The 11331-nt window shown below is 64.9% G+C and overlaps 3 protein-coding genes across 3 annotated transcripts in view; 2 read left to right on the forward strand and 1 right to left on the reverse strand.

Moving 5' to 3' along the window:
- Nucleotides 1–160: 160 nt before the first annotated feature.
- Nucleotides 161–5045, forward strand: CHLRE_13g572250v5 (uncharacterized protein). The gene is made up of 7 exons (XM_043069391.1): nt 161–2495; nt 2610–2887; nt 2986–3163; nt 3241–3354; nt 3417–3610; nt 3697–3904; nt 4025–5045. The coding sequence occupies exons 1-7, from the start codon at nt 753–755 to the stop codon at nt 4571–4573; spliced, it is 3264 nt and encodes a 1087-aa protein (XP_042917366.1). The 5' UTR covers nt 161–752; the 3' UTR covers nt 4574–5045.
- Nucleotides 5046–5100: 55 nt separating this feature from the next.
- CHLRE_13g572272v5 (uncharacterized protein) lies at nt 5101–9849 on the forward strand. Its single transcript, XM_001693547.2, has 7 exons — nt 5101–7532; nt 7647–7924; nt 8023–8200; nt 8278–8391; nt 8454–8647; nt 8734–8941; nt 9062–9849. Exons 1-7 carry the CDS (start codon nt 5790–5792, stop codon nt 9608–9610), a joined length of 3264 nt encoding a protein of 1087 aa, XP_001693599.2. The 5' UTR covers nt 5101–5789; the 3' UTR covers nt 9611–9849.
- Nucleotides 9850–10004: 155 nt separating this feature from the next.
- CHLRE_13g572312v5 (uncharacterized protein) overlaps nt 10005–11331 on the reverse strand; it is a 3286-nt gene continuing 1959 nt past the window's right edge. Inside the window, exon 3 of the mRNA XM_001693689.2 lies at nt 10005–11331. This exon is cut by the window's right edge and continues 771 nt beyond it. The gene's annotated coding sequence lies outside the window, so the exon portion shown is untranslated.

Genomic DNA, 11331 nt, shown 5'->3' on the forward strand with positions numbered 1-11331 from the left:
CCGCGATGGCAGCACAGCTCCCCCGGGCCTCAAAAGCGTGCTGCCATTGCCCGGCTTTCGCTCGCTGCCCATCGCGCGCCCGGCACTCTCCTTCACTACCACTTGGCACCCCTCGCCAGCCATAGTAAGCAGCCCCTGTACACATATGCACTATACACTACCCCGCTACACATGATATAGCTCCCCGGCACTAGTGGGGCCACCTCGACCATGCTTAACATGTCTGCGGCGACAACATGAAAGAGTGGAAAGACATCTACAAAAGTGACACAGTTGAAACCTCATTATTTAGGCGCAGTCGTGGTGGACGCAGGGGTGGCATTGCAGCGGGCACTGGCGGCCGCCGTGGACGCAGCGAAGCGCAGCTAAGTGTAGGTGGTCATTACACCGTCCACGATCATAATGGTGTTGTAGAACAGGACGACGAGGAAGGAGCAGCCTACGTTCAACATGCGGCGCCTCACACGCTCCCCGACGTTGATAGCGACACCCTCAGCTCAGACCCCGCAGACAGCTCAGACGACGATGGTGAGGGGGCCGGAGGCGCTGAGCCGAGGGGGCAGGAGACAAAATATCCGCTGCCATACGATAGCAGCGCTGTCGTGGAAGACTTCTTCCGCAGCGTCACAGCGGCTGATAAGGTGTGCAGCGAACTGCGCACCGCGACCCAGAAGGTGCTGCAGTGCAGTGCGGACTTCGAGGCTGCCAGCACGGCGTGCCCTGTGTGTGGCAAGCCCGGAGATCCCAAGGGCATGCCCCCTTTCAAAGTCACAGTAGTGACCTGGGACCAGCCCGTGAGCATTGATGTGCCACACGTGACCTGCAGCAGCTGCATGCGTGGGTACACCCTGCGGCCCACTGTGCTCGGCTGCCTGCCCGATACCATTGTATCGTGGGATTTGCTTCGGCAACGTGACGGCAATGTCATCCTCTGGTGGCAGACCAGCCTTCTACAGCAGTTCACCAGCCTACAATACTACAACGGGCACCTGGGCATGGACCGCTTTTGTGCGGCTCTCATGGCCAACTGGCAGGAGAACGGCTGTGATAGCCAGGGGCTTACGCTGACGCAGCTGAGGCAGCGCCTTAGTTCTACATCGCAGCGGTACCGATTTCTGCGCGGGCTAGTGGAGGACCTGCCGGAACAGCTTCCGGGCTGGCCCGCAGGAGCCCTCAACGCATGCGCCTGCTGCGGTGATGCCGAGGGTTGGCATGGTACTGGCGCGGGCAGCAGCAGCGGCGGCGGCGGCGGCGGTGCTGCCGGTGGCGCGACCACGGCCGCAGCGCCCCTGGCGGATCTGGCGCACAGGGCCCGGGGGCAGGATGGGCCGGTGGCTGAGGCGGCGGCGCCAGACGCACCGAGCGCAGGTGCCGGCATGGGCAGCAGCAGCGGCGGCGGCGGCGGCGGTGCTGCTGGCGATGCGACCACGGCCGCCGCGCCTCTGGCGGATCTGGCGCACAGGGCCCGGGGGCAGGACGGGCCGGTGGCTAAGGCGGCGGCGCCAGGCGCGCCCAGCGCAGGCGCCGGCATGGGCAGCAGCAGCGGCGGCGGCGGCGGCGGTGCTGCCGGTGGCGCGACCACGGCCGCAGCGCCCCTGGCGGATCTGGCGCACAGGGCCCGGGGGCAGGATGGGCCGGTGGCTGAGGCGGCGGCGCCAGACGCACCGAGCGCAGGTGCCGGCATGGGCAGCAGCAGCGGCGGCGGCGGCGGCGGTGCTGCTGGCGATGCGACCACGGCCGCCGCGCCTCTGGCGGATCTGGCGCACAGGGCCCGGGGGCAGGATGGGCCGGTGGCTAAGGCGGCGGCGCCAGGCGCGCCCAGCGCAGGCGCCGGCATGGGCAGCAGCAGCGGCGGCGGCGGCGGCGGTGCTGCCGGCGATGCGACCACGGCCGCCGCGCCTCTGGCGGATCTGGCGCACAGGGCCCGGGGGCAGGATGGGCCGGTGGCTGAGGCGGCGGCGCCAGGCGCGCCGAGCGCAGGCGCCGGCATGGGCAGCAGCAGCGGCGGCGGCGGCGGCGGTGCTGCCGGCGATGCGACCACGGCCGCCGCGCCTCTGGCGGATCTGGCGCACAGGGCCCGGGGGCAGGATGGGCCGGTGGCTGAGGCGGCGGCGCCAGGCGCGCCGAGCGCAGGCGCCGGCATGGGCAGCAGCAGCGGCGGCGGCGGCGGCGGTGCTGCCGGCAGCGGCGGCGCGAGCCCTTCACTTGGGTTCGCGTGGCGGCCAATGCTGGCGGCCGCTGAGCCGGCTGGTCGAGGCCCTCCTATCTTTCATACTGGCGCGTTCGATTGCAACTTCAAGCTAAGCCTGTTTAAGAAGAAGGGACTCACCCACAAGTACGGCCTCGACTACCGCCAACTGTCGCGCCGGCGGTACACCCTGGGCAATGCATACGTGAGGGGCTTTGAGCCGCCCAAGGGGTCTGCGGACGTAGGTCGCAATGCGGACTGCTCCAGCTTCACCGCGGACAAGGTGCTGGCCAAGGAGGAGGCCGGGGTAAGAGGCAAGGCCAGGGGTGAGATCATAGATTTGCTTTTCCCGCTACGCCGCTGTGCTGCTATCCCGTGATGTTGAGCTTGTCGCTGAAACGCCACGCGACCCTCGCTGCAGAAGCTTGTGACTGCAGCTGGCGTGGTCCTGTGTCGGCATGGTATGCTACTTCGCCTCGTCAACCTCTTTCACGGGGAACGTCACATGTACGCGACGGCGGCGGCGGCGTCCATCCTGGCTGCGGGAACCGCTGTGCAGTTCTGGTGGTACGATATTGCCTGCCGCTGGAGCAAGTCGTGGCAGAAGTGGCACCAAGCTCTGGACCCGTCAACGGCGTGGCTGGGCGTCGCAGCGGCCATGGTCAGCCTCGTGCCGCCGTTCCACAGCTATGCCCACAGGTGTGCTTACGGGGAGGGGGCGGGCGTTCGGGGCATGTAGGTTGCAAAGTACTCTAGCTGCTATCTTACTCCGCATCCCTTCAACCATGTGCCTGCAGCTACGAGTGCCAGAAGACTTTCGGGCACCAAGGGCAAACGGGGGCAGGGCGGGGCACAGGAGAGATCGTCGAAATCTTCAACTCGCAGGTCGGGAAGCAGGGCAAGGTGCTGCGTTACACGTCGCCTGCGCACCGTGAGAGTGTTCTGGAGGATGTGGGGCGCCGCTACTGCCGCCAGGTAAGGCTTTGTCGAGTGTCGAGGGTAGGCAGGCGGCAGGTTAGGCAGGCGCTCATTCTGTGTGCCGTGATGTGCAGGTCGAGCTTGGCCTGCCCGCTCGGGTTTACCGCATGCGGTTGCGGGCCCAGGCAGCACATGATGCAGCGCAGGATCGGATTGAGACTCTGGAGGCCACGCTGACGCCGCAACAGGTGCGACTGGACTTCCCTGTAGACTCGTGTTACCTTGCTTACGGTTTCCATGTGCCCAGCAGGTCGAGATGGCATGTGCCGGGCATGCCGCTCAGCGCTCCCAGCAGCGGCATGACCAGCCCAAACGACACGCCAACGCGGATGCAGTGGCAGGCGAGCCAGGGTGGAAGGCAGTGTATGCCCGCTGCCGCCTGGCGCTGATGAAGCTGCAGCGTCTGGACACGGTAGACAACCCGGCCGACCCCGTGCCTCTCAGGTGCGCAAGCGGTGAAAGCCTTATCTGCATGCCTTACTTTCTTGCTTGGATTGCAGTCGCTGATGCCATATGTTGCGTGGGTGCAGCGTTCTGGTTGCCGGAGGTGACAATCTGACGCTCCGACAGCGGCCTGCACTCATCAAGCAGCTGGAGGAAGAGAAGAAGAAGCTGGAGCAGGAGCATGCGGCGGCTGCTCCGCCACCACGCGAGTGGGAGGCGGACTCTGCTGCATTCAAGGAGGCTGTCAGTGACCTGGCCGAGAGCGAGATCAAGAAGATCACCAGTGAAATCGAGGTAGAGTGATTGTGGTTGGGCATGTGTAAGGCAGTCGGGGTATAGGGCAGTGCCACGGCAGGCTGACTGTTGCGCTGCGGAAGTGTGCGCGGCGTTCACTAATTTTGGGCTTCATTGCAGGGCCTGGTGCTGGACTACAACAGCCTGAAGGTCATAACGGAGAAGCTGGCGGGGAGGAAGAAGGAGCAGAGGTATGCCATCAAGGAGAAGCAGCGCGTGAAGGGGCAGCTTAGACAGCAGTGGGGCCGCTTGGCTGCCTGGTGCCGTGTGGACGCTGCAGGGCAGCAGGGACGGGAGGAGAAGGCACGCAACAAAAAGATCTTGGAAGGGGGCTTGGCGGCGGTGCTTCGGGGGACGTTTCCATGGGCCAGCGATTCTGGGGCTGGATCCAGCGGAGGGCGAGCAGTCGCTAGCCTTGTGCGCAGCTACAACCAGCGTGCTAGGGCGAAGGAGGAGCTGCGCTTGATTGAGGCAGAGGTTGAGCGGGGCTGCGCCTACTACGAGCGCCGTGTGAGGATTCTGAAAGCGGCGCAGGAAACAAGTGCGCCAGGCTTGGGGCTGCTGCTTAAGCCTCACCTTTCCCGCTGCGAGTTGATGCTGAAATCATTTCAGGGACTGCAGCGCGGAGATGTGCCGGACGACACTAGCCTTTCTGTGGATACCGAGTAGGGTAGGCATGCTGTTGTGCGCCGGCTGGCTTTGGTCGAGGTCGGCCGATGGTGCTGTAAGTCGCAGAATAGCATTGAACAAGCATACAAGTAATGTTGGCAAGGCCGGCGGGGCCAGGCGGAGTATTTGAGTTGGGCGGGTGTGCTCAGACATGTCCGCTAGGGCGGGGGTTCGGGCGTGTCCCAGCCGGCACCCGGTTTGGTCGAGGTCGGCCGATGGTGCTGTAAATCGCAGAATAGCATTGAACAAGCATACAAGTAATGTTGGCAAGGCCGGCGGGGCCAGGCGGAGTATTTGAGTTGGGCGGGTGTGCTCAGACATGTCCGCTAGGGCGGGGTTGTGGCGGGTCGAGCTATGGGCGGCTCCCCAGGGACCTTTTTGCACCGGGCTGGGGAGGGCAGAAAAGACCGAAAGCTCTAGGGGCTGGGGACCTAGGCATCTCCCCAGGAACAATTTGTAATCAACCGCGATGGCAGCACAGCTCCCCCGGGCCTCAAAAGCGTGCTGCCATTGCCCGGCTTTCGCTCGCTGCCCATCGCGCGCCCGGCACTCTCCTTCACTACCACTTGGCACCCCTCGCCAGCCATAGTAAGCAGCCCCTGTACACATATGCACTATACACTACCCCGCTACACATGATATAGCTCCCCGGCACTAGTGGGGCCACCTCGACCATGCTTAACATGTCTGCGGCGACAACATGAAAGAGTGGAAAGACATCTACAAAAGTGACACAGTTGAAACCTCATTATTTAGGCGCAGTCGTGGTGGACGCAGGGGTGGCATTGCAGCGGGCACTGGCGGCCGCCGTGGACGCAGCGAAGCGCAGCTAAGTGTAGGTGGTCATTACACCGTCCACGATCATAATGGTGTTGTAGAACAGGACGACGAGGAAGGAGCAGCCTACGTTCAACATGCGGCGCCTCACACGCTCCCCGACGTTGATAGCGACACCCTCAGCTCAGACCCCGCAGACAGCTCAGACGACGATGGTGAGGGGGCCGGAGGCGCTGAGCCGAGGGGGCAGGAGACAAAATATCCGCTGCCATACGATAGCAGCGCTGTCGTGGAAGACTTCTTCCGCAGCGTCACAGCGGCTGATAAGGTGTGCAGCGAACTGCGCACCGCGACCCAGAAGGTGCTGCAGTGCAGTGCGGACTTCGAGGCTGCCAGCACGGCGTGCCCTGTGTGTGGCAAGCCCGGAGATCCCAAGGGCATGCCCCCTTTCAAAGTCACAGTAGTGACCTGGGACCAGCCCGTGAGCATTGATGTGCCACACGTGACCTGCAGCAGCTGCATGCGTGGGTACACCCTGCGGCCCACTGTGCTCGGCTGCCTGCCCGATACCATTGTATCGTGGGATTTGCTTCGGCAACGTGACGGCAATGTCATCCTCTGGTGGCAGACCAGCCTTCTACAGCAGTTCACCAGCCTACAATACTACAACGGGCACCTGGGCATGGACCGCTTTTGTGCGGCTCTCATGGCCAACTGGCAGGAGAACGGCTGTGATAGCCAGGGGCTTACGCTGACGCAGCTGAGGCAGCGCCTTAGTTCTACATCGCAGCGGTACCGATTTCTGCGCGGGCTAGTGGAGGACCTGCCGGAACAGCTTCCGGGCTGGCCCGCAGGAGCCCTCAACGCATGCGCCTGCTGCGGTGATGCCGAGGGTTGGCATGGTACTGGCGCGGGCAGCAGCAGCGGCGGCGGCGGCGGCGGTGCTGCCGGTGGCGCGACCACGGCCGCAGCGCCCCTGGCGGATCTGGCGCACAGGGCCCGGGGGCAGGATGGGCCGGTGGCTGAGGCGGCGGCGCCAGACGCACCGAGCGCAGGTGCCGGCATGGGCAGCAGCAGCGGCGGCGGCGGCGGCGGTGCTGCTGGCGATGCGACCACGGCCGCCGCGCCTCTGGCGGATCTGGCGCACAGGGCCCGGGGGCAGGACGGGCCGGTGGCTAAGGCGGCGGCGCCAGGCGCGCCCAGCGCAGGCGCCGGCATGGGCAGCAGCAGCGGCGGCGGCGGCGGCGGTGCTGCCGGTGGCGCGACCACGGCCGCAGCGCCCCTGGCGGATCTGGCGCACAGGGCCCGGGGGCAGGATGGGCCGGTGGCTGAGGCGGCGGCGCCAGACGCACCGAGCGCAGGTGCCGGCATGGGCAGCAGCAGCGGCGGCGGCGGCGGCGGTGCTGCTGGCGATGCGACCACGGCCGCCGCGCCTCTGGCGGATCTGGCGCACAGGGCCCGGGGGCAGGATGGGCCGGTGGCTAAGGCGGCGGCGCCAGGCGCGCCCAGCGCAGGCGCCGGCATGGGCAGCAGCAGCGGCGGCGGCGGCGGCGGTGCTGCCGGCGATGCGACCACGGCCGCCGCGCCTCTGGCGGATCTGGCGCACAGGGCCCGGGGGCAGGATGGGCCGGTGGCTGAGGCGGCGGCGCCAGGCGCGCCGAGCGCAGGCGCCGGCATGGGCAGCAGCAGCGGCGGCGGCGGCGGCGGTGCTGCCGGCGATGCGACCACGGCCGCCGCGCCTCTGGCGGATCTGGCGCACAGGGCCCGGGGGCAGGATGGGCCGGTGGCTGAGGCGGCGGCGCCAGGCGCGCCGAGCGCAGGCGCCGGCATGGGCAGCAGCAGCGGCGGCGGCGGCGGCGGTGCTGCCGGCAGCGGCGGCGCGAGCCCTTCACTTGGGTTCGCGTGGCGGCCAATGCTGGCGGCCGCTGAGCCGGCTGGTCGAGGCCCTCCTATCTTTCATACTGGCGCGTTCGATTGCAACTTCAAGCTAAGCCTGTTTAAGAAGAAGGGACTCACCCACAAGTACGGCCTCGACTACCGCCAACTGTCGCGCCGGCGGTACACCCTGGGCAATGCATACGTGAGGGGCTTTGAGCCGCCCAAGGGGTCTGCGGACGTAGGTCGCAATGCGGACTGCTCCAGCTTCACCGCGGACAAGGTGCTGGCCAAGGAGGAGGCCGGGGTAAGAGGCAAGGCCAGGGGTGAGATCATAGATTTGCTTTTCCCGCTACGCCGCTGTGCTGCTATCCCGTGATGTTGAGCTTGTCGCTGAAACGCCACGCGACCCTCGCTGCAGAAGCTTGTGACTGCAGCTGGCGTGGTCCTGTGTCGGCATGGTATGCTACTTCGCCTCGTCAACCTCTTTCACGGGGAACGTCACATGTACGCGACGGCGGCGGCGGCGTCCATCCTGGCTGCGGGAACCGCTGTGCAGTTCTGGTGGTACGATATTGCCTGCCGCTGGAGCAAGTCGTGGCAGAAGTGGCACCAAGCTCTGGACCCGTCAACGGCGTGGCTGGGCGTCGCAGCGGCCATGGTCAGCCTCGTGCCGCCGTTCCACAGCTATGCCCACAGGTGTGCTTACGGGGAGGGGGCGGGCGTTCGGGGCATGTAGGTTGCAAAGTACTCTAGCTGCTATCTTACTCCGCATCCCTTCAACCATGTGCCTGCAGCTACGAGTGCCAGAAGACTTTCGGGCACCAAGGGCAAACGGGGGCAGGGCGGGGCACAGGAGAGATCGTCGAAATCTTCAACTCGCAGGTCGGGAAGCAGGGCAAGGTGCTGCGTTACACGTCGCCTGCGCACCGTGAGAGTGTTCTGGAGGATGTGGGGCGCCGCTACTGCCGCCAGGTAAGGCTTTGTCGAGTGTCGAGGGTAGGCAGGCGGCAGGTTAGGCAGGCGCTCATTCTGTGTGCCGTGATGTGCAGGTCGAGCTTGGCCTGCCCGCTCGGGTTTACCGCATGCGGTTGCGGGCCCAGGCAGCACATGATGCAGCGCAGGATCGGATTGAGACTCTGGAGGCCACGCTGACGCCGCAACAGGTGCGACTGGACTTCCCTGTAGACTCGTGTTACCTTGCTTACGGTTTCCATGTGCCCAGCAGGTCGAGATGGCATGTGCCGGGCATGCCGCTCAGCGCTCCCAGCAGCGGCATGACCAGCCCAAACGACACGCCAACGCGGATGCAGTGGCAGGCGAGCCAGGGTGGAAGGCAGTGTATGCCCGCTGCCGCCTGGCGCTGATGAAGCTGCAGCGTCTGGACACGGTAGACAACCCGGCCGACCCCGTGCCTCTCAGGTGCGCAAGCGGTGAAAGCCTTATCTGCATGCCTTACTTTCTTGCTTGGATTGCAGTCGCTGATGCCATATGTTGCGTGGGTGCAGCGTTCTGGTTGCCGGAGGTGACAATCTGACGCTCCGACAGCGGCCTGCACTCATCAAGCAGCTGGAGGAAGAGAAGAAGAAGCTGGAGCAGGAGCATGCGGCGGCTGCTCCGCCACCACGCGAGTGGGAGGCGGACTCTGCTGCATTCAAGGAGGCTGTCAGTGACCTGGCCGAGAGCGAGATCAAGAAGATCACCAGTGAAATCGAGGTAGAGTGATTGTGGTTGGGCATGTGTAAGGCAGTCGGGGTATAGGGCAGTGCCACGGCAGGCTGACTGTTGCGCTGCGGAAGTGTGCGCGGCGTTCACTAATTTTGGGCTTCATTGCAGGGCCTGGTGCTGGACTACAACAGCCTGAAGGTCATAACGGAGAAGCTGGCGGGGAGGAAGAAGGAGCAGAGGTATGCCATCAAGGAGAAGCAGCGCGTGAAGGGGCAGCTTAGACAGCAGTGGGGCCGCTTGGCTGCCTGGTGCCGTGTGGACGCTGCAGGGCAGCAGGGACGGGAGGAGAAGGCACGCAACAAAAAGATCTTGGAAGGGGGCTTGGCGGCGGTGCTTCGGGGGACGTTTCCATGGGCCAGCGATTCTGGGGCTGGATCCAGCGGAGGGCGAGCAGTCGCTAGCCTTGTGCGCAGCTACAACCAGCGTGCTAGGGCGAAGGAGGAGCTGCGCTTGATTGAGGCAGAGGTTGAGCGGGGCTGCGCCTACTACGAGCGCCGTGTGAGGATTCTGAAAGCGGCGCAGGAAACAAGTGCGCCAGGCTTGGGGCTGCTGCTTAAGCCTCACCTTTCCCGCTGCGAGTTGATGCTGAAATCATTTCAGGGACTGCAGCGCGGAGATGTGCCGGACGACACTAGCCTTTCTGTGGATACCGAGTAGGGTAGGCATGCTGTTGTGCGCCGGCTGGCTTTGGTCGAGGTCGGCCGATGGTGCTGTAAGTCGCAGAATAGCATTGAACAAGCATACAAGTAATGTTGGCAAGGCCGGCGGGGCCAGGCGGAGTATTTGAGTTGGGCGGGTGTGCTCAGACATGTCCGCTAGGGCGGGGGTTCGGGCGTGTCCCAGCCGGCACCCGGTTTGGTCGAGGTCGGCCGATGGTGCTGTAAATCGCAGAATAGCATTGAACAAGCATACAAGTAATGTTGGCAAGGCCGGCGGGGCCAGGCGGAGTATTTGAGTTGGGCGGGTGTGCTCAGACATGTCCGCTAGGGCGGGGTTGTGGCGGGTCCCAGCCGGCACCCGGTTTGGTCGAGGTCGGCCGATGGTGCTGTAAATCGCAGAATAGCATTGAACAAGCATACAAGTAATGTTGGCAAGGCCGGCGGGGCCAGGCGGAGTATTTGAGTTGGGCGGGTGTGCTCAGACATGTCCGCTAGGGCGGGGTTGTGGCGGGTCCCAGCCGGCACCCGGTTTGGTCGAGGTCGGCCGATGGTGCTGTAAATCGCAGAATAGCATTGAAGCTACGTCTGGCTACGTCTATGCGCCGCGGCTAGGCTTCCGCGGCGCGCCCCAAACACAACTCAGCGGCGTTGGCGCATGATGCTAACTGCAGTCACCTGGCTACGTCTTCGCGCCGCGGCTAGGCTTCCGCCCCAAACACAACTCAGCGGCGTTGGCGCCTGATGCTAACTGCAGTCACCTGGCTACGTCTTCGCGCCGCGGCTAGGTCTCCGCGGCGCGCCCCAAACACAACTCAGCGGCCTTGGCGCATGATGCTAACTGCAGTCACCTGGCTACGTCTATGCGCCGCGGCTAGGCTTCCGCGGCGCGCCCCAAACACAACTCAGCGGCGTTGGCGCATGATGCTAACTGCAGTCACCTGGCTACGTCTATGCGCCGCGGCTAGGCTTCCGCCCCAAACACAACTCAGCGGCGTTGGCGCATGATGCTAACTGCAATCACCTGGCTACGTCTTCGCGCCGCGGCTAGGTCTCCGCGGCGCGCCCCAAACACAACTCAGCGGCGTTGGCGCATGATGCTAACTGCAATCACCTGGCTACGTCTTCGCGCCGCGGCTAGGTCTCCGCGGCGCGCCCCAAACACAACTCAGCGGCGTTGGCGCATGATGCTAACTGCAATCACCTGGCTACGTCTATGCGCCGCGGCTAGGTCTCCGCGGCGCGCCCCAAACACAACTCAGCGGCGTTGGCGCATGATGCTAACTGCAATCACCTGGCTACGTCTATGCGCCGCGGCTAGGTCTCCGCGGCGCGCCCCAAACACAACTCAGCGGCGTTGGCGCATGATGCTAACTGCAATCACCTGGCTACGTCTATGCGCCGCGGCTAGGTCTCCGCGGCGCGCCCCAAACACAACTCAGCGGCGTTGGCGCATGATGCTAACTGCAATCACCTGGCTACGTCTATGCGCCGCGGCTAGGTCTCCGCGGCGCGCCCCAAACACAACTCAGCGGCGTTGGCGCATGATGCTAACTGCAATCACCTGGCTACGTCTATGCGCCGCGGCTAGGTCTCCGCGGCGCGCCCCAAACACAACTCAGCGGCGTTGGCGCATGATGCTAACTGCAATCACCTGGCTACGTCTATGCGCCGCGGCTAGGTCTCCGCGGCGCGCCCCAAACACAACTCAACGGCGTTGGC

The sequence above is a fragment of the Chlamydomonas reinhardtii genome, chromosome 13 (genome assembly GCF_000002595.2).
Source record: "Chlamydomonas reinhardtii strain CC-503 cw92 mt+ chromosome 13, whole genome shotgun sequence".
NCBI classification, from domain to species: domain Eukaryota; kingdom Viridiplantae; phylum Chlorophyta; class Chlorophyceae; order Chlamydomonadales; family Chlamydomonadaceae; genus Chlamydomonas; species Chlamydomonas reinhardtii.

Excerpts from the sequence above, each read along its gene's own strand:
- CHLRE_13g572250v5 (XM_043069391.1), top strand. The coding sequence starts at position 753 with ATGCCCCCTTTCAAAGTCACAGTAGTGACCTGGGACCAGCCCGTGAGC. Across the intron at positions 2,888-2,985 it reads TTCCACAGCTATGCCCACAG|CTACGAGTGCCAGAAGACTT; the intron begins GTGTGCTTACGG and ends ATGTGCCTGCAG. Across the intron at positions 3,611-3,696 it reads GCCGACCCCGTGCCTCTCAG|CGTTCTGGTTGCCGGAGGTG; the intron begins GTGCGCAAGCGG and ends GCGTGGGTGCAG.
- CHLRE_13g572272v5 (XM_001693547.2), top strand. The coding sequence starts at position 5,790 with ATGCCCCCTTTCAAAGTCACAGTAGTGACCTGGGACCAGCCCGTGAGC. Across the intron at positions 7,533-7,646 it reads TGGCCAAGGAGGAGGCCGGG|AAGCTTGTGACTGCAGCTGG; the intron begins GTAAGAGGCAAG and ends CCCTCGCTGCAG. Across the intron at positions 7,925-8,022 it reads TTCCACAGCTATGCCCACAG|CTACGAGTGCCAGAAGACTT; the intron begins GTGTGCTTACGG and ends ATGTGCCTGCAG.